At 34.6% G+C, this 25,628-nt stretch overlaps 1 protein-coding gene and 1 non-coding gene across 3 annotated transcripts; both read right to left on the bottom strand.

The window, feature by feature from the left end:
• Positions 1-383: 383 nt before the first annotated feature.
• Positions 384-4,214, bottom strand: LOC132606430 (root phototropism protein 3). Of its 2 annotated transcripts, XM_060319924.1 has the most exons (6): positions 3,919-4,214; positions 3,691-3,812; positions 3,217-3,286; positions 2,573-3,139; positions 1,624-2,346; positions 384-1,200 (listed from the first exon to the last, which is right to left on the bottom strand). In XM_060319924.1, the coding sequence occupies exons 2-6, from the start codon at positions 3,801-3,803 to the stop codon at positions 655-657; spliced, it is 2,019 nt and encodes a 672-aa protein (XP_060175907.1). In that variant the 5' UTR covers positions 3,804-3,812; positions 3,919-4,214; the 3' UTR covers positions 384-654. The 2 variants fall into 2 exon arrangements, with proteins under 2 accessions (XP_060175907.1, XP_060175906.1); XM_060319923.1 differs by having other exon boundaries at positions 3,691-4,214.
• Positions 4,215-25,082: 20,868 nt separating this feature from the next.
• LOC132608493 (small nucleolar RNA R71) lies at positions 25,083-25,188 on the bottom strand. Its single transcript, XR_009570409.1, has one exon. It is a non-coding gene; the product is annotated as a small nucleolar RNA R71 (small nucleolar RNA).
• Between the last annotated feature and the right edge of the window lie 440 nt (positions 25,189-25,628).

Below are 25,628 nucleotides of genomic sequence, written 5' to 3'. Positions count from 1 at the left end.
CCTCTGTCTCATAAATTTATGTGACACAATTCAGATTTGGAGAGTTAAACTTCTTTATATTTATCGTGAATTCGGACAAACAATCTTTAAGTTTTTTGAAAAATAATTTACATATTTAGAAATTACAAAAAAGTACTATGAGTCACAATAATTTTTTAAACAAATTAGCCATAAAACTTAACAAAAAAGGGGGCCCCAAAGCCATTGCCTTAGTGGCTTTGGCCTTGAGCCGACCCTGCACTTATCCTACTTGACAATTACAACTTCTTTGCAATTTCCGCGTCAGGTTAACTTCTATGTTCATTAGATTCTTTGTGATAATATCATAGTTTAAGTCTTTAAGAGGTGAGAAAGTGGGAAAACACAACTAGCAATACTTCATGTCAGTGAAACTATGTAACAATATTTCACTTCACTCTCAAATGCAAATCATACTTTTCATGATACAAAAGAATACAGAAAAAACAAACACCAGAAAGCTAGGAAATGAATGATGAATTGATGCTATTAAAGAAAAATTGGAGAAGGAAAAATAACCTTTTGACTACTCTCTTAGATAGGAAGGGAAATGAGAATTCCAAACACAAATGAACACAGAATTTGGTTGTAGAGGTATTGTATATCTGGTAGTCTTTTCTCTTATAACATTTGGATTCAGGAAATGGAATTTCTCCATCTTCTAGCAGTCTTTCTTGTCTGTTCTGTGTTTGGGGCATGAGGACTATTATCATTGGATTCTAAATTTGTCATCTTGGTGAGTTTGCCTAACTTTTTCCAGCCTGCAGTCCAACCCGAGGCTTGTTTTGGTTTTGTGATCTTATCAAACTGTCTCTGTAAGTTATCCATGTCATTTTGAAGTTGTAGGTACTTAGCTTTCACGGTCTCGAGTTCAAATTTAAGAGTGTTGATGTCTTTCTTGGCTGTAGTCCATCCCTCTTGAAATGATTGTGGTGTTGCTTCGAGCAATGATTTGCGGTTTGATACAAGAGGTTGATAATGAGAATCTCCTGCATCTTTGAGTGAGCTGCTGGCTATTGCATTGCTGATCTTCACCTGCTCAGAAAAGAGGACTTGCACCACTACTCTTAGAGGGAGCCTTTCGTTCTGAGCAGCGTGCATGCAAGCATCAATAGAGAGTTTTTGGCAATCCATCACCCTGCATAGCCGCTTTCTTTCATGTTCTGATAGAGATGGATGAGCCTGTCATATTGTATAGATATGAAGTTTCTGAAGAAAAGAAGTGTTTCATACAGCTACCATACATTGCAGAAAACATAATCACAAACGACACTAGAAATCATAGTCTTATCAGATATTAAGGTTTGTAACATCTTCAATTCTCGTATAGTTCTTCCTTCAGTGGACTTCTTATTTACTCGACATGTACTTGTACATGAAAGTGGCATTATAGACAAGTTTGATTGTGTTTTAATGGGAAAAACAGACATGGGTGCAGGCTTGATGTGCACGACTTCTAGATTAGACTAAAATACTGTGCTTGAATTCATTGATGAACTAAGACATAATATCATTTCGTTTTATGATGAGGAATAACACTAGCAGAACATATAGGCTCAACAAAGATAACTTCAAGAAACAAAAAGACTGAAGAAAATCAAGTACCTTAAGATATGAATCAATTGCGCGATACAATCCATCATCACAAGTTCTTGCTGATTCTGGCAAAGCTTCAGCCAAGACCTGAAATTTTGTCAAGGAAAGATTTCTATCTCTGGATACTTCTGTGAGGTAACTGTCTACAAGCCGTGCTACTCTCATCTTGGCATTGAGATTAGTACCCCTTTGATTTGCATCATGCATATGTTTATCAGAGAATGAACTCCTACTAGGACTTGAGCTTTCTGTTTGCTCTTGAACTAAGAAATGTTCCAAAAGCCTCTGAACAAGATCAACGTCATACAATGTCTCACTTTTATTGTAAGATGGTATGAGAAGATCAGCTAATGCAGCCTGCTCAAATTGCATCCCGACTCGTTTCTCCAATTCTGTTACAAGTGCAGGAGCCACTTTCAGCAGGTTTGCCATTCTCAAAAGACGAAGAAGGAAGCTACACGAAACGCTATCCTTCTGTTGTGGGATTATACTAATTAGGCTTTCGATAATCATCCTTTGATCTTTGGCCTGAACACTTGGTACTTCTTCTCCACATCCTGATACTATCATATGAAGACTGCCTTTCCAACTACTGCTTCTACTGCCATTACTGTTACTACTATTGCTACCTTCATCCAACGATCCTGATCCTTCTTTAATTAGCCCCGGGAGCCACTTAGCAGCATAATGCATGAGGGCAACACCAATTAGTTCATGTCTCATGCCCTTTACCTGTTGATTTGAAAAAAAAAATGGTGCAGCAAAATGATCAAAAATATTCATTGAAAATGTCACTCAATAATTTTATTAAGCATAGAGGGCTTTAATAGCCAACCTGAACAAATAAAATCTGCAGAAAATCAACTAAACTTATCTAACTAAATTCAAACAAAAGGACTCCTGCAACTATACTACTTATTAGTAAATCTGCAGTAGCGGAAGCAATTTTCGACATTACCTTAATAGCAGTAATCACTCGAACAAAGTGATCAATCCTGAGAATAGAGACATCTTCGAACCACCAATCAGGAGGCACTTGCTGGTTTCTGCTAGGGCTGGAATCCTTCATTTCATTCCATTTCGGGCTGGAAACGTTAGGCGGTTTGCCAGTGTATTGCCATTTTATTCCTTTTGGATTGGCGCACGCTTTCCAAGCAATTGACTCGCTGCATCTTCGAACGATTTGTAGGTTTTCTGCCCATGGTGATAACCTTTCACAACTCTTCAATACAAGTATGGAGTCCCTCCATGATGATAAAACCACATAACTGAGAAAAGCTTCAGTCTTGAATATTAGGTTGCCTTCTTCTAAGTCCTCAGTCATTTCCAGGAACTCGGCTGCACATCGTAAACCAGATATATTGGTTGCTGTGAGATCAACAGCAATTCCATAGCAGAATTTTGCAGCTAACTCAAATGCCTCAGGTCCACCTGGTAAGTCATCTAAAGCTATTTTGCTCAATTCTTCATCCCTTGACTCATATATGATTCTGTTCATCTTTCCACTTCTAGAAAGCAAAGGGTACTTTTTTTAACAGAAAAGGATTAGTTAGTCATCTAATTATTAAGACAAATTAAAGTGTTTGAGCAGAGGATATCTACCTTGTGTAAGTGGAAACTAACATCTCCAATTTGAACTAAAAGGTCACTGGGCATATCAGTTGCTACATACCTATATGCAGGATAAGCCATTGAGCATTTTAATCATTTGCTTCAAACCAAATTCAGATATTGCAAAGCTTAAAGAGAGTAATAACAGTAAACATGATGGTGTTGAAATAACAACAAAGAGAACAGAGTTAACCCCAACTATCAGCTCTTCCTTTATCCTACCTGAACTATCACCATATATATATATATGTATTAAAACACACTTCGAGTTTAGATATGTAATAAAACACAACTAGATATTTTCTACCTGAACTATCACCATCTACCAGGTGTGTTTTAAACATAGATAGTGATAGTTCAAATAGGAAAAGAGACAAATGATAGTTGGAGTGTGAAACTTGCGAAAAAGTGATAGCTCAGGTGTGTTCTTGACCTTTTAACTCTAAAAGTAATGTTATTACATACCAAGACTGTCCTTTTTGCTCAAAACCATCAGTCTTGACACCATGTTTGCATGTGCTGAGAACTCCATTCCCATAATCTCTTCCACTAACAGACTCAGTTTCTGATTCCCACATGGTGAGAAACTAGAAAAAAAAATAGAGCAAATCTCAAGGAAATACACAGCAGAGTTTTCTGACACTAAGTTCAAATAAGAGAGCAAAGAAAAAGAGGGAGAACACATGGGAATACTTGGAATTATCTCAAAATTGTCAGCTTCCTCAAGAATTCTCAAGGCCCCTACAAGCTGTGAAGTAATGGGCATAACATTGGTACTACTGTGTGCTGTTTCTTTTGGATCACTTGACTAATAATTCCCATTTTTTTAATTCTTGAAACTCACATAGCACTTCCTCTAAATGGTAAATCTTGATTTATTTATAAAAAAAAATTAGGAAGATGTTTTCTTTTTTGCTATAGATATAATTCAGTGCAGTTCATGGACCTGTTGCAATCACAAAACATTCTTTCTCAGAAGAGAAAGAAAACAAAAATAATTTTAATGCAGTAGGTGTAGTGCTGTATATTTCTACAAAAGTACTACTTCTCCGTGCCCCGTCCCTATTTATGTGAACGCGTTTGGCTGAGCACATAATTTAAGAAGAAAATGAGACTTTTGAAACTTGTGGTTTAAACAAGCCATAAATATTTATTTAGGTATAAATCACATCAGTAAAGGTAAAATTGGAAATTCAAATTTAAATTGTTATTAAATATAAAAAAATGTCATTATTTTTTAGACTGGCTAAGAAAGAAGAGTGTTACATTAATTTGGACGGAAAGTATACATTAAGTTTATTCTCTGATATAGGAGAATGGACCACATTTTTCATTTCATAGTGAAGGGTAAATTAATTCCAGATATTTGTGGCAGTTAGAATTTGAGATTAATGATTTGTGCTTTCTTTCTTGTACTATAATATGTGTCGCTTTCTTTTGATTGATGGGTTGGGCGAATAAGAGTGATGAAATTGCCAATGAGAAGCTATTTATTTAAGGAAGAGAAAGATATATGGGCAACTTACATAAATCATTACCTTTTAAGAGCTTTTAATAATCCGTAGCTACATTTTATGTATTTACATTTCGTAGCTAGTTTAGAGCAATTCGTTGTATTTGAATACATTGTTCAGTTGTATCCAACCTTATTTGATGTCGCGTGTATTTGAATATATGAAACATCAATTTCTTTGAATACACGTGTATTCAAAATGATTGTATTCCAGTTTAATACACGAACGAGCTGTGTATTCCAGTGCATTTATATATTCTTTTGTTTTGGCTGTATTTGAATGTATTCGAGCTCTGATCAGCAAGGTTGCTGCTAGACGTCGCAAAGGTTGAATGTATTCTACTGTATTTTAATGTATTTGAGCTGCCGCCGGCTAGTATTTCACTGCTATAGAGTGTATTCGGGTGTATCAAACAATGACGGGTAAATTTGTATATAAACAAGAAAAATTCAGATACACTGTATTTACTATGTACATAGATCATTTAAACAATACATACAGCCATATACATCTAGTTTGCCCAAAAATACAATCAGCCAAATACATTAAACTAATATTTACACTCAAAAAATGAGAATACACTCAAATTCATTCAAATCTGAGATACAAGAAGGAGAAGAAGCCATAGAATACACTTAAATATACTCAGATCTGAGATACAAGAAGGAGAATGAAGAGCAGGTGTATTTGCTCAATTTGAGATTGTCTCCACTCCTAAAAAAATGAATACAAGCCTTAGATCCAATCCCTCAAAGATTTGCTCGCCAGTGGAAGAATTTCCGCCGGTGACTCAACGGTGGCGGTGGGGGATCTCATTGCCGTCGCTTTACGGTTCTCGTCTTCGGGATCTGGGTCTTCTTCGTCTTCTTCTTCATGTACTGTTTCTTCTTCTACGACATCGTTTTCGTGTTCTTCTTGTTCAACATTAGGTTCTTGTTTAATGTCTTGTGGTTCTTTAACTTCTTGTTGTGTGGATTCGGAAGCTCTGGTTTTTCGCTTCTTAGCATGGTGAATATTGAGGTAGAGAGAAGAGAGAGAGTGGAAGTTAGGATTTTCTGATTTGGGGGCTAGCGTTTCGGTGGAGAGAGAGGATGATAAAGAGGAGTATGGGGCTGGAGATAGAGGGAAAGGAGAGAGGTGAGGGAGAAGAGAGAGAGAGGTGAGGGAGAAACTTGATATAGTGGAATAACTCTATGTATTTAGTATAGCCACGATATGAAAATTAGAAAATCACTGTAACTACAAAATATAAATAAATTAAATAGTAGTTATTATCAATAAATACCTCTTTGAGATAGCTATGACAAATAAGTTTTTCAAGATATATATAGTTAGCATTTAGCAGTTCACCAGGCCCAACATATACGATAGAGGAATCCTGCTCATGCCTCTCCTGCATACTTTCTCCCATAAATATTTTTTACACATCATTTGTTGGTTCCGTCTCTGAAAGATAATTATGGAGTTGCACTCATATAGAATTTGAAAAGGGAAAGTTATACATTTGGCCGCAAAAAAAATTATACATATGCCGATTATTATGTATAAAATATGTATATTATATGTATATATACATTAATGTACAAAAAATATACATATGCCGCTTATTATTCTGGTGGGCGACTATACAGTGTAAAAATCCCATCTAAAAAAATCATAAAAATTGCTATTTATAATTACAAGCGCTAAGAAATAGTTATCTGTGAATTTTACTCGACTCTGAGATTGTATTATCAATAAGTCACCTTTTCGTATGTCATTGTCATGCGATCAACCCTATTATTACAAAATTCTTAACTTAAGAAAAAAAAATATATATATAGGTGATATCAATTAGTTGAGATTAAATTTTATTCTTTGTTAGTAAGTTTACTTTTCAGTCTATTACTTGTTAGGAGTTTCCGGTAGTGTTAAAGGTTATTATGCCAGTAACCTCCTACCGGATCCGGCCACCATCGCCCGAGAAAGCTGGACCGGTCCATCTCCACCAAGATATGAAATGTTTTCTATAAGAGCTTTCACCAAATCAGAAATCCAAATTGGGACTATGGTATCAAAGTGGAGGTGGAGGTAGTTTTAATGGTGATTCGGGGGTCACTACAAGTGTGTATATCTTACATAACAGTTATACACCAACCGCATAACAGATGCGTCTACACTGTATAACAGTGTATAATAGATGTATAATAACCTGTTCTACACTATTAACCGGTGTATGTACATTAATCTTACAACGTGAAATGGTGCTATGGTTTTTTAATAGTGATTGGGAGGGGTGGACACTTGTACATCTATGTTTATCGCAGATATACATGATTATACACAACGATAGATATTGATGCATAGATAGAAATAGTATACAATATCTTTGCTGAAATCACATAGTTTCTACAAGTCAGTACTTAATTTCTTAAAATAATATTACATATTTATAAAAAGTACTATAGGCCAATATTCTTTTCAAAATAAAATATATTTATAGATCTCATAATCAAAAAAGAATTGTTTAACATCTCCGATAGAAATAGTGTCATATAAAATAAGGTAGAAAATATACCTTCTAGTAATATTTTTCGTTAAAGCTACATTTCTTTGGTTGTAGACTTTAGTCCAAAATCCCTTCGCTGTTCTAAATTCAGTATCGTTTTACACATTTATAATTCAATAGTTATTTACAAAAATGTGAGTTGCAAATAGGTATTACTCATTTTTTTTTTTATATTAATGATTGCGAATCATGTCAAATATCTCCATAATTAGTTGATAGGGAGAAGACCAACATCCCCAATAGTAGTTAAGACATTTCACACTACAATGATAGAGATAAGATAAGGTTGGTGGGACCAAACATGGCCTTTCTAATTCCATCTTAGTTCCTATCCCTTTTGGTAACTGGCCAAAAAGCCAGTTCATCGTTCGACCAATTAGAAAATCATGCGATAAGAATGCAATAAATATTCTTTATCAGTTCTAGGAATGTGAGGAAAAAAACTATTTCGAGTGAAGGTTAATGGAAAGAGATTTGATTTTCTAATCTAAAATAATAAGAGGAGTATAATTGCTTACTACAACCATACGACACTCATGTTCGTATATGTTTCACTAAAAATGAATTTAGAATTCTTTATGGATCAATCATTGTAGAATTAATAAAGTGATAGCTCGTTAATTAGTTGTCACCTTTGTGTCCTGCAGGAACTAGGTGCATATCCTCATCGATATCTTTATGATAGTGCCAATATGGATACTAATAAAGAAAGTGAGAAAATCTTTTGGTATGTTCAATCATTTAATTCTTATGAGTCGATTCCTCATTTGTAAAAGAAACGAATGTGATAAGTCGTTATATATTGGACCAATGTTGTGACAAATTATTGTGCGAGCCATGTCCTTTTGCTATAATTAAGGATGTTTGTAGAAATGACTTTATGGAGACTTCCACATTTTTATGGTGACAATCAGAGACAATCTAGGATTTTTGGAATATGGGTTCACCACTAAAAAAAAGAAAGAAAGAATGTATTAAGTGGGACTTGATCCTTACACTTTTAGTTAAATAACTCAACCTTCAACCAAGTGCACCATTTAACTTTTTTGTAGTATGAGTTCCCGCAGATAGTATTATACTAATTTTAGAAAATATATACACAAAATACCTAGTTTTACAGAGAGACCATGTATTCACGTGCCCCAATTGTAGCACCTAAAATCGCCCCCGGTGACAACTCTTAAGCTAAGAAGAAATCTGACTGACAGAAAATTAAATTTTAGAATTAAAGTGAATATTTGATAGTGACCGAGTGCTAGGTATCGTACGAGGTACATGTCTCTTTTCTTCATGTACTAGACGGCGTATGCCCGTGCGCAACACTTTGGATTATAGTGTATCTATGTGTATGTAGTTGTGTTTGGGTAGTGATAATATATATATATATATATATATATATATATATATATATATACTCTAGATGAAAATGAAACTACTGAGTCAACCCTTATGAACATAGAATTAATACAAAAAGATGTTGAAGTAGACATAGCTATAGAAGAAGCAAAAAGACTCCAAAAAGAAAACAAAAATATGCTTTTTAGATGTAAAGGGTGTAAGTTAGGAGAACTAACAATAGAAGAAACCATAAGTCATTTTAAATTATGTGAAACTGGAATTGATAATTGGGGATATAGAGTAGAAAATATATACCAAAAGAAATCAGACGAATTCGATAAAATATTAGGAGATATGCAATATAGTGATGACGAAATAGAGATAGACTCAATAATAAGCCAAAAGGAATTAATGGAATCTAGTGCATCTAGTTCTAGTCCATTTCAAAGAACAACAGGAGAACAATACACAGTGGACACAAGCACAGGAAATGTACCTAGAAGAAGAGTTTTTAGAACAGCAGGAGAACCTATAGACAATGTTAAACCATCAGGAAAAAGAATGCCTATAGAAGAACCTATTATTCTTCAAGAAGGAGGTAATAAAGGTAAAATATTAAATATAGCAGCACATGATACACAAAGATGAAATTCAGTAATAGATCTTTGGAAAGGAATAGTAGTAGCAGACTATATAAAAACATATAGTGATACAGACGCAGAAACAATGTATAAATATTTAGAAACTTTTTTAGGAGAATCAGCCAAAGCTCTATGGGAAGCTTATAAAGAAAATTTTCCAATGAAATTTCAACACTTAGTATCTATGGGAGCAAATCCATATAACTTTACTAATAAAATACATACTTTAATTACAGGGGAAGACCCAAATAGTGGATTATTGGTACTACAGAGAAATGCGGTAATAAAATTAGAACAACTAAGCATAAGTAGTTGGTTTCATATTAGGAAATTTTTAAACGATTATTTTTACTACTGTACTATTAGTGGAAATGTGTTTGATCAAGAATTAGGTAAAAAATTATTTAATAAACTACTAGGAGCCTTAGGAAGAGAAATAGAAGATAGATGGAATTAGAGAGACGGAGTAGTGCAAAATCCTAATCTAAAATGGTCTATAGGACATAGAATACAACATATAATGGATATACTACAAGAGAAATGCACCCATATACAAATACAAAAATAGCTAAAACAAAATGAAATGAACTTTTGTAAAAGCGTAGTTTACACTACACAAAGCTATGATAAAGACAATTACAAAAAGAAAAAGTATAAAAAATACATAACACATTATAATAGAAATTATCCTCAATATAATAGAAAGAAATATTATCTTAGAAAATCAGTAGCCAAAAAACCTTATTTAGACAGAAATAGGCATGTAAGAAAATATCGAACAGAAAGGAATTATAAAAATAAACTAGAATGCTTTACTTGTGGAAGTGTAGAACACTTAGCAAATACATGTCCAAAAAGAATAAATAATAAGACAAGAAATTCTCAGTTAATTGAAGATTTTCAAGAAACGTTAATAAATGTAGACGAATATATGTCAGACACAGAGAGTATATATTCTATAGTAAGTGTAGACACTGAAGAAAAAATCAAAACAGACTCGTCAGACTCAGAAGCAGAAGAATGAATCAATGAAATAGGATTAGAAAATCTAGACTTAGAAGCAATAGATAATTTAGCAAATATAGCGGAAGACTGTAACCATGAGTTCGAACGAAATAAAGGGTTGGATAGTAATGCATGTTTCTTTTATAAATGGTATCCTAGTAGAGACAAAAGAGCTAAATGTAAAAATTGTTATATAGAAGGATGTACAATGTGTATAGAAAAAGAGTTCAAGACAAAAATAAATAAAGAGGAAACTCATAAGAAAATTGAAGACCCTACTATTAATCTAAGAATCTTAACATTAGAAACAAGAATAAATGAATTAGAAACTAGATTATGTAACCTAGAAAAAAGAAAACAAAAAGAAGTAGATAGTGAAGACGAAGAAATAAGATTATCAAATATACAACCAATAATGAAACCATTAAGAACAATACCAGAAGGTTCTCAAGTAGAATTAATGAGTATAGAAGACCATGAAGCATTAGTATGTAATGAAGATAAAAAATTAGGAACAATAAAAATACTTGCAAGAATTAAAATAGATGATTATGAGATAGAAAATTAGCATTAGTAGATTCAGGGTGCACAAAGTGCATAATAAACAAAAAGATAGTCCCACCTAATTTAATAAAAATTCTAGAAAAACCAGTTGCAGCAATGCAAATGGATGGAACCCATAACATACATAGACATTATGTTCATAAAGCCTACATTAGCTTTATAAATACATGTTCAGAATTTTACAAACCAAGCTATAAAATGGATAAGATATGGGTAAGAGACCTTAATATAAATATAGATTTTGTCATAGGATTAAACTTTATGTTACATAATAATGGCAGCTGTATGATTACAAGAGATGGAGTAATTTTCTTAGAAATATTACTCATACACCGGTACAAGTTCTTAAGACTGAAACTAGAATCCGTCATAAGAAAATCCCTACACCAGATCAACACAACCTGCAAAAGAAAGAAGATAGTTGTTGTAAAGAGTGTCAAGAAAATAATACATGTTGTAAAGATAAGCCAGAAATAAAAAAAAATTAACTCTAGAAGAAGAAGAAATTCTAGGAGCAGAGGATTCGTTAGAAAAAATTATACTTTAATAGACATAGAATCAAAGTTATATAATTTTAAAACAGGAATAGAAAGAATAGGAGTAATAAAGAATCAAAAAGACCTAGATAATATAATAAAAATACTAGATGAAATAGAAATTATAGGAGAAAAACCATTAAAACATTGGAAAAATAATAGAATTATATGTAAATTAGATATAATAAATCCAGACTATATAATTAAAACAGCTTCGATTGAAGCAACAAATCAAGATGTAGAAGATTTTAAAATACAAATAAAAGAACTACTGGATTTAGGAGTAATACGGAGATCTACTTCTAAACATAAATCTGCAACATTTATGGTAAGAAATCATGGCGAAATAGTAAGAGGAAAAGCGAGAATGGTAATAAACTATAAAAGACTTAATGATAATACTAGGACAGATGGATATAAGTTGCCAGATAAAACAGAATTAATAAATAGAATACAAGGAAAGAAAATATTTAGTAAATTCGATTGTAAATCAGGATATTGGCAGGTACGAATGCATGAAGAAAGTATAGAATGGACTGCATTCACCTGTCCTAAAGGACATTTTGAATGGTTAGTAATGCCATTTGGATTAAAGACAGCTCCACCAATTTTTTCAAAGAAAAATGGATAGTATATTTGGAGACTACAAAAGATTTGTTCTAGTATATGTCGATGATATATTAGTATTTAGTAATGATATGAAAGAACATTTAGGATACCTACAGACAGTATTTAGACTATTCGTAGAAAATGGAATAATAATTAGTAAGAAAAAAATAAAATTATGTAAAAATTATATAAATTTTTTAGGAGTAGTACTAGGAGAGGGTAAAATAAAGTTACAACCTCATATAGCCAAAAAAGCTTTAGAAATGCCAGATAAGTTAGACAATGTTAAAGAATTACAATTTTTTTAGGAATAGTCAATTATGCTAGAAATTTAATAAAAGATTTAGGAAAAATAGCAGGACCATTGTATTCAAAGACTGGATCTAATGGTCAAAAACACTTAATACTGAAGACATTAAATTAGTACAAAAAATTAAAGAAAAAATAAAAAACATTCCCGATCTAAACATGCCTCTAGAAACAGACTATCTAATTATAGAAACAGATGGTAGTTTTGAAGGGTGGGGAGCAGTACTAAAAGCAAAACCCAATAAATATAGTAACAAAAGTGAAGAAAAGATATGTGCTTATCAAAGTGGTAAGTATAAAGAAAAAGGAAATATGAGTAGTACAGATACAGAGATTTTTGCTGTAATATATGGATTAAATAGTTTTAGACTATATATCCTAAATAAACCAGAAATACTAGTTAGAACAGACTGCGAAGCTATAGTTAAATTCTATCAAAAGATAAATGATAAAAATAGTAGTAGAAGACGATGACTAAATTTTTTAGATACCATTTCTATTTATAATTTACAATTTGAACATATAAAAGGAAAAAATAATAATTTAGCAGACCAATTAAGTAGACTAAAGATTACTGCTAACTAATTTTTTATTTGGACAGCATGAGACCTTCCAGTTCTCAGACAGCTGACAAGGGGAAAGGCATAGCCTCAACCCAAGACACATACAGACAGACAGTATTAGGTAACCTTCATTTTAGACCTACATCTTTATTAGAGAGAAATATTATGGAAAGAATACAATTCGGAGCCAATAACTTAGTAGCTTTTCAGCCATCAAATTGGACTTTTAAAGTATTACCAGAATACGTAATAGACAGACAACAAAGATGCTTAGTGGATAATTTATGAATTTCGCTTAATAGAAAAGACTCTAAACATTTTGTAGCTACTATAAATTCTCTTTGTCAGTATTTTACAGACCGAAGTTTAAACAAAAAATTTAAATTTTATGTTGTAGTTCACGGTAAAACTAATGGTGTTTTTCAAACTTGGATAGAAGTTTTAAACTCTATTAAAGACATAAGAAAACCTCTTTTTAAATGATTTAATGATTTCACTGAAGCATTAGACTATGCTAGAGGAGTATTGGGTCCAAACTACTATATTTCTCCAGCTCTCAGACAAAACCCAGACAAAATCCCTCAGTACAATGTACAAAAAGACACAGACAAGATAATTTTTTGTGATCACTGCTCTACTATGGCTGACGTGGTCAAAAGATTAAACCAGCAGAAAGAGACATTAGTTCAAGAAAAAATGAAACTCTTGGATCAAGTGAAGACATTAGAACAAAGACTACAAACGGTTACGTTCGAATTGATGCAATCTCAGAGTTCTCCATCTCAGACAAAAATGGATGAGACGGGTGTGCATTCCCCAATGAATGTAGTCAGCCTCATTGTATCGGATAAGGATACAACTAGTCCGGTTCAAACAGTAGCCGGTAAGGACTTATCAAATCCGTTGATGGCTGTCACTTTGCCAAAAAGTGAAGATAAGGGATGTTCATCTCTCCAAACAAGACGGAGACTACCAAAGACACTTACGCAAGGAACGACTTCTATAAAGAAAAGCACACTTGCAAAAAAGAAGAAGAATGAAAAAATAGAAACTATAGTAAAAGAGATACTAGAAAATTTTTTCCAGACAAAGGAACAAGATAAACATATAGTTAAAAATCCTAGTCCGGAATTTTCTCCAAGTCAAGGGATGTCACCAGTCCATAGTTCAGATTTCGAAGGAGATGATATTAATTTCCAAGACAGTGCATTTCAAGACTCTCAAGATCCAAATGATGTAGACTCAGGCATGAGTTTTGATTCTATTGCACTACATAATTTAGACACATAATTTTTTTTACTATGTATATATATATATGTGTGTGTGTGTGTGTGTGTATGTGAAATAATCAGAAAGACGTAGTGGAGGAAATAGTTATGATGAGACAAAAGGCTGAAAGATTCGTTGAACAAAGCAACTGCTAGCAGACATTTGCAGAAAAAGAAGGCTTTATTAAAAGCAACTTTAATAAAGCAGCCACAGTAAATGGACAGATCAGCTAACAGACGAGTAAATAAAGTGTCTTTTGGAAAAGTTCACGTGACGATGGGGCCCGAAGAGCACCTTGTTGAACTCAAGAGATTCTTTAGCATTTTGAAATCCGGAGTTAAAGTCCGCCAGACGCCTATAAATAGCAGCAGTTGTGGAGAAGCAAAGACATCATCAACAAGAGCACCTCTCTCTAGAAAACTCCCATATTCCCCTTCTCTTTCATCAAATGCTCCAATCCCTTGCCCAGTCAAAAACCTGTGTAATATAAACTCCTATTGTAAATTAATATTAAGTTTTTAATAACTACCCCCTAGTGTGAAGTAGTCGTTTTTGGGGTTCCCCGAAAGGGAAACCTCTCTCCTTCTTCAAACCATGTAAGTTTATTTACTATATTTTCTGTACTAATCTCCCTATTATGTAAATTATTTTGTGATTATTATGTTTAAGTAATTACTTCCTTATCATCATGAATTTGTTATTCTTAGTATATGGTTATTCTCTTAACTTCTTAATAACCTCGATGGATTAACCTGTAAATTCCTAGGTTTTAAAAATGCCGTTTTAATGTCCAAATAATAAAGGACGATGTTGGCCGTGGTTACTGGGGTGTGGTTAAAGAAGACTGTTATTAAGAACAAAGGTTAAGAGAAAGAGATGAACAGTATAACAAGATTCGTGACTGGACAAAATCCAGATTAAGATTAAAAAAAAGTTACTGTTCATAGTACTGTTCACTTTTTGCTGTTCATAAAAAACATAATACTAATAATAATAATTTGGGAGATAGACAGAAAATTAAGTATAACTACATGATAAGAAGAAATATAGGAGTGAGGAAGTACCGAGTAGGATTGTTAAAAAATTTATTTGAAAACAATATTAATTTCCTGCTTTGTATTTTGAACTTTTCTTATTGAAAAATTTACTACCCCCTTTAATATTGGTATCAGAGTCCAGATTAAGATATCTATTAATTCTTGTAGTTTTAACTGGTTTTCTTTGGTACTACTTAATTTAATATATTCTGGGTATAAGTTATTTAATTCTTGCTTGACTTTTAGATAATTATCTTGCATCTATTAACCTAAAGGTATGAAGTTTACTGTTTGTTCTAGATATCTAATACGATCTTCAGCTCTTTCTTACTGTTTTTTTTTTTTTTATGAACAGTAAAAAGTGAACAGTACTGTGAACGGTAATTTTTTTTCACGAATCTTGTTATACTGTTCATCTCTTTCTCTTATCCTTTGTTCTTAATAACGGTCTTCTTTAACCACACCCCGGTAACTATATATATATACTATGTTCAGAACACGATTAATATAACATTGTAGTTTGTGTTCTGTATCCAATACTTTATTATATTAGTGTTTGCTACGAATACAAAGTTGACAAAAATTTATTAATACTTTTAAAAGAGAAGATTGTTTAAAAGGAAACTATTTTCATCTCTTTGAGATAAAACAATAGCAATATTTAAGCATTAGTTGATACTTTGAATTTTGATTCGATTAATTTAAATGTGTAAAATATTCTATTGTTAATGTATGTAGATTAGACCTAAACAATACTTAATATTTTTTTATCAAATTTTGATTTAGATAATTCTAATTCAAATTATTAAATTAATCTTACATGTTTAAAACGAAACAAAGTATAAATTCGATTTTCTATTTAAACGAACAACTACTATTTTTTAATTTTTGGTAAACATTCTTGGTTTAGCTCATTTTACTTGTCATGTTGTCTTTTGCACGATTTTTTAAGGAAACGTCAATTAGAATTATAATTTGACTAATTTACCTTATTAATTATTTGATCTCCATTTAATATTATTTTTTCTTTTATGACATTAATCTCTTTTCACATTTATTAGAGTAAGAATAAAAATGAAAAAATAATTAAATTCTATCTTATGTTAAAATATAAATATTTTAAGTATATTTATTTTAGTAAACATAACAAATAAATGACATGGCGGAATAGCAAATACAACAGTTAAATATCTAGATTAGATCTCAGGCTAATATAAGGAAAGAAAGGAAATTGCATGGTTTGGCTACTTAACCTTTTGAAGAAAAGCAATAATATGGAGTCCATGTTTTTTGCTATACAATAATTTCATTTGCTCCCACTAATGGGTTGATACGCATGTGACAATGAATTCACCATTATTGACTTAATGGGGATACTTTGAGAATTATATGAATATTGTTTGATTTTTAATATGGGGTGCACGTTTTTTTTTTTTTTTGACATTGCTTGTTTTTTTAATATGGGGTCCACTTTTTTTTTACATGAGTTTGGAGATGGTGGGGTCCACTTTTTTCCTTTTTTTTTTTTGAAAATATTGTTTGATGTATTTAGTATGGGGCCCACCTGATTTTTTTTTTTTGGTCCGTGACTGACGACGAAGCATGGGTTTAACCCATGCTTCTATATAGTAGTAATATACTCCCTCTGTTCCAAAAAGATTGTCCTCTTTTGACTTGACACAAAATTTAAGAAATAAAGGAAGACTTTTAAAATGTGTGATCCAAAAAAGCTTCAGATATTTGTGTGGCTGTAAATCATCTCATAAAGTTAAATTGTTTCTAAATATAGAAAGGAGATAATTTTGTTGGGATAGATTAAAAAATAAAGGAGGATAATTTTTTTGGGACAGAGGGAGTAGCTTTTAAATACATAATATGCATACAGGAATTTGCTTCACTTTCATATGAAAGAGATTTTCATTAAAAAGGTGTACAATTAAACATATCATGACAGTACGGTTGTCAATTGTGATCCAAAAGTGTAATCGATTCAATTCGTCCAGATTTAAATGGTTGGGTAAAGGTTAAGTTACGTGTAGCACAAATAACACTATCAAATTATCGATTCAGCTTGGGCTACATTACTAGTCCTAGTCCCGTAAAGAAATGGATGGTCTACTCATCCCTTAAACCACCTACGTGAGATATTTAACACCCCACCTCACATTTAGGGTTGGACATCTAATACGTGGACAATTTTTAATATAGGACCCACTATTGGAAAATAATAATTGGGATGAGTCCTGCTTTGGTATCATGTAAAAAAATGAATCATGGACCTAACTCAACTCCAGAAGTTAACTTGTGAGGGGAAAATTGCCTAAGTCGATATAAGGAGTCTGCCCATCCCTTAAACCACCGATATGGAATATAGAGTTTTATCAATAAATAGAAAAAACGAAAAATTAAAAGAAGACAAAAGACAAACGAATAGTTTGATTGTAGGACAGGAATTTGACTTTATCGCACAATTGATCATTTGTTAGCAACTCAAATCTTATAGCTACAGAATTAGAAATTTTAATTTGAGCAAAATTTAGATAGAGTACAAAGTCATTTCGTCAACTTGTTAGACTCTGTCAAATTGGGGCATTATGCCGATATGATAATGAATTATTGGGAACTGACAAGAGAATAAGCTATCTTATTGTAACAAAGAAGATGTGGGATGATTGGAGTGATGGCAGGCCACATTTGCACGTGCTTATCTATGAAGATTGCTGGAGATTGATTGGTGCGACACAAGATATGTTAAACCAATATGGACTTATGGAGAACATGAATATATATGATAGTGATGCCAATTGCCAGCTCCAAGTCTTTCAAATCCTGCCTTGCCTAATATGAAACTGGAAAATGTTAGTGGTGACTAGTGAGGGTTTGTTTGGTAAAAACAGAATACCAACAATGTGTGGTGATAATATAAAGGGATAATTTGAAAGAACTATGTCAACGATTATCTTTGTAAAATTAGTCTTCCTTGTGGCTAAGTACCACGAGTTTTGAGCGTCAGACGTGTTTAAGGCAGATAATCAAGGACTTGATGCGTTCCTGCGTATGGGATGTTCTGCAAGTGCCTTGCCGAAGTCGGTAAAGCCTTTTAAAATACTCGGATTAGTTAATATCACTTGTCGCTACCGATTATGCTTGAATTTGCAATCAAATGTTAAATATTTTAAATCAGTATAACTGGTGAACTATTTAGGCCCGCAAATTACAATTAACTTCTTTATTTCTAAGCTTAAATATGAAATCTCTAGTTAGGGGCGGAAGAATCTTATTCATCGCGACCTTAATGATATCATTCTCAAAATTAACAGACTCTTGTTATATTTTCTAATGGTCAATCGGATGATATCAAACTTTAGTAGGTCGTAAGTTGAATAATCCTTTAAACCAGAAACAAAGATTTAAAATACAAAAGGAAACACTACAGTACAAAGTATTTTCGGTGTTCATGGTGATTAAATTAAAATGATCTACTTAAAATATCATAAAGTACAACTCTTTTGGTTCTCCTAAAGAGAAAGGTAACAATTATGTCGGAACAGAACGACTATAATGCAAGAAAATATTAGACCATATATCAGATATATGCTAATAGGCTCATCATGATGTACCTTCGTTACCAACATATGAAATCTTTTCCTTTGCTTAAATTTAACGTTTTACTACCACATTTCCTTGCCCACGTACTGGAAAATCACCAGAAATTAAAAGAGAGCCTAATCACCTATGTTGATTCATACTGATTTCAACGCTCTGTTTGGAATATAATTTAAGGTCCATGTAACGGTAGTTAAAACATCCAATTAGATTGTATGGGGTGAAAGTGCGACCGGGCCCGTCATGAGACCGGATATCTATCACAACCACGGTATCTACACGGCCGGCTTCCACTCTCACCTGCTCGGGTCATGTCCATCAACATCGATCAGTGTGTCACAGCAGAGACATACGTGGGGCTACAGTCATGTCACATCCCCGAACTTTAGGGTTAGAAAAATCTCTCTTTGGCTTATATAACGAAGCTTAGGATGGAAGCAAAGGCAGGGCTCCTACCTATCACCATTCTTAGCTCCATCATTATTATTTCTTCTCTAAAGGAACACTTACGGAATCATCGTTTTCTTATCATTTTAGCTACCTGAATCTTATCATATTATTTTTGTTGTTTGTTAAGCTATATCACGATCTAAACTACTCCGGACCGGGCTGTCACAAAGAGTTCTTGGGATTAGATTCGGCCTACTTGTCTGCAAACCTTAGAAATACATATCTCTAATTGATTTTTTTGTTAAACCCGATTTCACCAGAAAACAATTTGGTGCTCTCTGTGGGGATAAACAACTGTGTGTCGTCCTGATTCATAGCAGAAACTCTTGAAACCCGTTCACATCTTGAGCTGTTCTTAGTAGAGCACATTTGACCATGCCTGAATCAGCTGATAACGCGTCCGGAAGCTGCACTTCCGAAATGAGAAACCCGCGGTGCTCGCGGTCGGTAGACCGACAAAACCTTGGCGGCGAAAATAGCCCGGGACTGGATAACCAAGGGGAAAGAAAGAAGGAATCATCGCCTTCGGTGGAAGTCCGTGACGAGATCCGACCAGATAAGACCATCCTAACCGACAGGCGGAAAGTAAGGAAATGCTCCCCAGTGAACGTTACTTTGGAAAGAGGAAAGGATGCTCCCGTCTCAGGGTAAAGGGAATGTGCAAAACGGAGCGGAGGAGCCCTATCAGAAATAGCATTGGTTGCAGTCTTAGTGTCAAACAGTGCAATGATGAAATGTATGGGGAGGCTTTTGGATTCCCTGATTGGGAAAACACCGGTCGGTCGCCTTCCAAGTGACCCGAAGGTTATCATAGCACCTGGGACTCCTGGAGTTAACACAGATCCAAATTAGAATGCATCCATCTTCGCAGCGACATTCAAAGATGGTTTGAACACCAGCGGTTCGGACGCGTCGAGAAAATTAAAGGAAAAATTGAGGGAGTCCCCAACCAAGTCTTGGAGCGAGGAAAACAACAAATACGCAGCCAATGTGAAGATAGATGATAACCTCAGAACTAGCGCCTGAATAGAAATAAGAAGCAAGCCGTGGAAGAAACCTAGGAATGCTCCTCACGACAGGCAACGGAGCCCGAGAGGTTGGTATGAAGTGTATGCGGCCCCCCTTTCTCCAAAGGGTGATGTAGGGATGTATGGGTCACGGCGTGACCGAAGCTAGCTTGAGAAAGCCAGGATGGCACCGCCAATGAAGCCGCTGAACGACTCGGGCCCACCTAGCGTGGCATCATACAAATTTAACATGGAGGTCGATAAGCTGGTCAGGACAATGAGAAAAAGGAAAGAAGCAAGTTTCCTAGTGGCAGCACGGTCTAACCCCAATAGGCGCGATATGGGGCTATAGTGCGAGTATCATGCCATTCCGGGACACTCGACCAAAGATTGTAGGCACCTGCGTCACGAGGTGGCAGACCTGATGCGTAGGGGACACCTAAAAGAGTTCTTGAATAAATGGTCTGGGCATACCTGATGTGCCGCGTAATTTCAACACATTTGATGTTTTTTTATGGCGAGTTTTACTTATTTTTCAAGCAAGTTTGGGTCTTTTGATTTGTTTTTGTCATTGTCACGCCCCGAACCTGGGCCTGGACGTAACACGGCACCCGGTGCCTGACTGCATGTGACCGAGCGAACCATCTGGCTGGCTGAATCAACATGTGATACCAAAACATGACTAATTTATAAAATAAAACTAACACATGCTGATTAACTAAAAGTCTCACTGAAATATCATAATGCGGAAATACTTAGACAATCTGAAATATATCTGACAGTAGCCTACATGGCTAAACCAAAACGATTTAACAACTGCCAACAAGGCTATCATAATAAATATCTGACTGTCTGAACTGTGTCTATGAAGCCTCTAAGAGTACTGAATGATAGAGCTGTCTATAAACTGAAATAACTGGGTAGCTGACAACGCCCCGAAGGAATGTGGGGCTCACCAGTAGCTGATACTTGCACTCCTAATTAGCTGGGTCGTCAACCTGTGTATCGTTACCTGCATCGCGAGATGCAGGCCCCCAAGCAATAAAAAGGGACATCAGTACATTTGAATTGTACTGGTATATAAAGCAACTGAAGCAATAAAAATACTGGAACTGAAACTGAAAACTAAAACTGAACTAAACAGGAAAGCAAGAAGCTGAAGTACTCCCTGTTCTGGATGAAGAATCACCTGTAAAACTGTAAATATAACTGTGGCCTAGGGCCCAAATAATGTGCACAAAAACTGTGGCCTCTGGCCCAAGCAATACGTATGCATAAACTGTGGCCTAGGGCCCAAAAGTACAGATACAGGTGTTCAACATTAACAATTTACAAAATTGATTCTGGCTATAGCTGATAGCATGATAACTGCTTCTGATTATGGGACTCTTGCAAATAACTGGTTATACACTGACTGAGACTCATGTGATAATAATGCATAAGTCTATAAAGATTAAGTGCTGAGTTCATGATGTTCAAAGTGACAACCATGAACGAATTCTGTAACTGCAACCCTAGAAGATAACAGTTCTATATCATATCATGAAACTAGGCTAAACTATGTTCTGAGTCAAATTTCTGACAAGCATGAAGAATGAGGCATAGGGAGAATCATGAATATTCCCTAACGTAGATAGTTAGCCTCACATACCTTAATTCCAGCCTTTGAGCGTAATACAATGTTCGTCAACCCTCTCAACTTTGATCTATATCAATACAAGTTAAAGGGATTCTATATTAGCAATAATATTCATGCTTTGGTCATCTAAGCATTTTATCAAACACTTAGTGGGCATGAAGCTCTACAACCTTCATTAATGGTGTTTTCTTCACCCAATCCCCATTCTATGACTTCTAGGTGATTCTACAATCTTAATTAGATGTAATTAACATCATTCTTCATCACCCATATGAATACAACAATCCCAAGTCAACAATCCAAAAACCCTAGCATAGTTCATATAATTTTCTTTATCAAACCCATTTACTATTCTCCCAAGAACTTATCAACACTTTAATCATCATGAAACATCATAAAACTTACCTTAGTTATTGTAGGAATAATCCTTGAGTTGAAAAGCTTCACTTGAACAAAACCCTAGTTCCACCTTCTATGGAATTTCTTGACTTGAATGGATTTGATGTGTTTCTCACACTTAGTTTTGTGAATTAATGAAGTGGATCTTTAGTTTCACTTGGATTCTTGCATATGAAGTGTTTGGATGGCTCTAGAGAACCCTTGAGTTGTGTAAGAGAAATGGGAATGAAAAAAATGATTTTGGGTCTCTTATTAATATCTTAAAATCTGACCCATCGGGCAATTCTACGGCCATTTTTACGGACCGTCAAAATGGTCCGTAAAACTACCCAGCAAAAATTGAGTTTCTGTGACCATTTTACGCTGGCTTGAGTCAATTTGACGGACCGTATAATTGTTTTACGGACCGTCAAAATGAACCGTAAAACTGCCCAGCAAAACATGGTCTTCTGTGACCATTTTACGAACCGTATAACTGTTTTACGGACCGTCAAAATTTATACGGACTGTAAAAATGAAGCGTAAAACTGCCCAGCAAAATGTGACCCTCTGTGACCATTTGACGGACCGTATAAATGTTATACGGACCGTCAAATATTCTATGGACCGTCTAATGGTCCGTCAAAATTCTTCTGCTCGGACAGTCTGTCGTATAATGGGCATAACTTTTTGCACAGATGTCCGATTGAGGCCCGTAATATACCGTTGGAAAGATATTTCAAGGGGCTACAACTTTCAACAAGGAAGTTTTCCCAAATTCAAAATTAATAGAGGGGTTATGGTCGTTGGAAGTAAGACCTTCCAAAAACTTGTTTCAAAACACGCCCCGTAGAGTGGCTTCCAACTTTTCTTTGCCCAAAGACATTTCTTATGACTTAATTGGTTTTCAAAACACTTCCTATAATCCTCATCTTGGTTCCATTATATTATCATCTTATAGTCAAACTTTAGTCCGAAGTTACGAGATGTTACAGTCATGTTGCAAATATTTATTGTGTTTATGGCGAACGTCATGAAAAGAGCTTAAAAAGATGTGCAAAAATAAAAGTAACTGAAGCTGTGACTTTACGGAGAAAAAAGACGGACCGTATATTATTTACGGGCCGTCAATTCCACCGTAGATCAGTGACAGAGAGCTGCTATGTTGAGAGAAAATTCACGGCAGAAAGTACGGACCATATATTAATTACGGTCCGTAAATCCCACTGTAGATCAGCAACAGGAAGTCCCAAACTGAAGGAAGAATTTACGGTCTAGATCTACGGACCGTAAAACATTTACAGTCCGTCAAAGTGGAGCGTAGATCTGGACATCAGGATGAGGTTTTACGGTCAAGAGTTTGAAGATTTTACAGACCGTATATTTACGGTCCGTATGTTGATCCAATGGGGGCACTTTTGTCAACTTATTTTTCATGACTTGGACCATTATAAATACTTGATGTAGGGTTTTTTGTAGACTATTCTTGGTCAGTTTTCAGTTCTATTCTTCTAGCATTGAATAGTGTATAGTTTTTGAAACTTTTTGGAGAACAAGACAATTGCAATTACTTTATTCTAATTCCAATCGTAAGCATTATGATTTCTATTATCTTGTTCTTTCTCCAATATGAGTAGCTAAATCAATTACTAAGGTTGTGAACCCTATGATGGGTGTTATGTGATTGAGAATTGAAATTGATATATGCATAATGGATTGTTAGGGTTTACTTAGTCTTTGTTCTAGATTGTTAGTTGATGGTTGCAAACATTAACTCAAGCCATAAAACTTGTTTTATTTGGGAGGATAAATTAGGGTTTGGTAAGAACAAGTAACAAGAACTCGGGTGTTAACCCTCGTTTAATAGATTCACTTAGGGATAAGAGGAATCTACTTGGCACAAGATTAACCATTCTTCATATACATTCTTTTATATTTGGAAAAATCATAAAGAGAAATAGTCCTTAATTATGGGAAAATAGTAGGGATTCAATAGGAGGTTAAGTGCATTCATACAATGATCCATTAGAAATATATTAAGATCAATCACAGTAGCATACACTTTATTTAAAGGGGGACACAACCTTGGTTTCTTTAATCATATTCATTATAGTCAAAGCAATTAGTTAATAAACAACCAACTTTCTACAAACTCAACGGAATACGAAATTACACCGCAAGAAAGTACTATACGACTTTAGTAGCCTTTTCACACCATATTCTTTGTGGGATTCGACCCTAACCTAGTTGGGTTACTATATTTGACATCGTCCGCTTTACGTCATTTAATAGGTGTAATTTGAGCGTATCAAATTTTGAAATTACTAAAGAGTTGTGCTTTACTTAAAGTATTTTTCTATTCCATCACACCTTGTCTGCTGTTTACTGTGAACCAGGTGATCATGAACAATAGAGGAGGATGCGGAACAGGTGGTAATAGGAATGCGCAAGTGCAAGACCCACCAGTAGAAATGGAGGTTGAGAATGTTTTTGCGGATATGTTAGACGAGGTGGAATATGCACCTGCTATTGTTCCACCGAGGATTAATTATGCAAACTGCAAGATTGACTCCAATATTTACCAACTGCTCAAACTTGAGGGATATTTTTGAAACTCTACCAGTGATGACCCTCACCAACACTTGAAGAATTTTGTGGGTGTGTGTGCCCAACATATGCAGAATGTTGTTCCAGATAATGCTATTCGGCTAAGAGTTTCAAATACTCTTTGGCCGGTGAAGTAAGAGTTTGGTTTGAGAAGCTGCCCCACAACACTATTCATACATGGGGGAGAGCTTGTTGCTGTTTTTCTCAAGAAGTGGTTTTCGCCAAGCAAGAAAGCTGAAATTCGTTACAAGATATATGATTTCAAACAGCTTCCGGGGGAACAACTATTTGAAGCTTGGAAGAGATTCAAGGAGTATTTGCAGAAGTCTCTGAATCATGGTTTTCTAGAAAATATATTGATGGAGAAGTTCTATAGGGGGCTTCGTTGATACAAGCAGTCGCGAACAATGCAGCTTGTGGGTGTTTTATGGACAAGACATATGCCTGAATCACTCGATTGCTTGATAAGCTTACTACTCACAATCAAGCGTGGCATTCGGTTGGTACTGACAGTGTAGCCTATGGAGCTCCCTTGATCCATAATATTGTGAAGGAGAACCAAGAGACTCAGCAGACTCTAGCTCAGATAGCAACCAATATTTCTTTGCTGACAAAGAGACTTGATGAAAGGGAAGCGAAAAAGGTTAATATTGTTGAAGAAGTTCCGGAAATGCTCAAGGGAATGTACCAAGTCCAAGAGGGTCCATATCAAGAGGGGCCTCCTATGCAGTTTGAAGATGCTAACTATGTGAATAACTCTCAAGGGGATTACCAAAGGCAGAA

Source organism: Lycium barbarum, chromosome 8, assembly GCF_019175385.1.
Source record: "Lycium barbarum isolate Lr01 chromosome 8, ASM1917538v2, whole genome shotgun sequence".
Lineage (NCBI taxonomy): Eukaryota > Viridiplantae > Streptophyta > Magnoliopsida > Solanales > Solanaceae > Lycium > Lycium barbarum.
The sequence above is the reverse complement of the archived record's forward strand: the minus strand, read 5'-3'. Positions and strand labels throughout refer to the sequence as shown.

Coding starts and splice junctions, on each gene's coding strand:
- LOC132606430 (XM_060319923.1), bottom strand. CDS start 3,803: ATGTGGGAATCAGAAACTGAGTCTGTTAGTGGAAGAGATTATGGGAAT. Junction 3,140..3,216: donor TTAGTTTCCACTTACACAAG/GTAGATATCCTC, acceptor TGTTAAAAAAAG/TACCCTTTGCTTTCTAGAAG. Junction 1,201..1,623: donor CAATTGATTCATATCTTAAG/GTACTTGATTTT, acceptor ACAATATGACAG/GCTCATCCATCTCTATCAGA.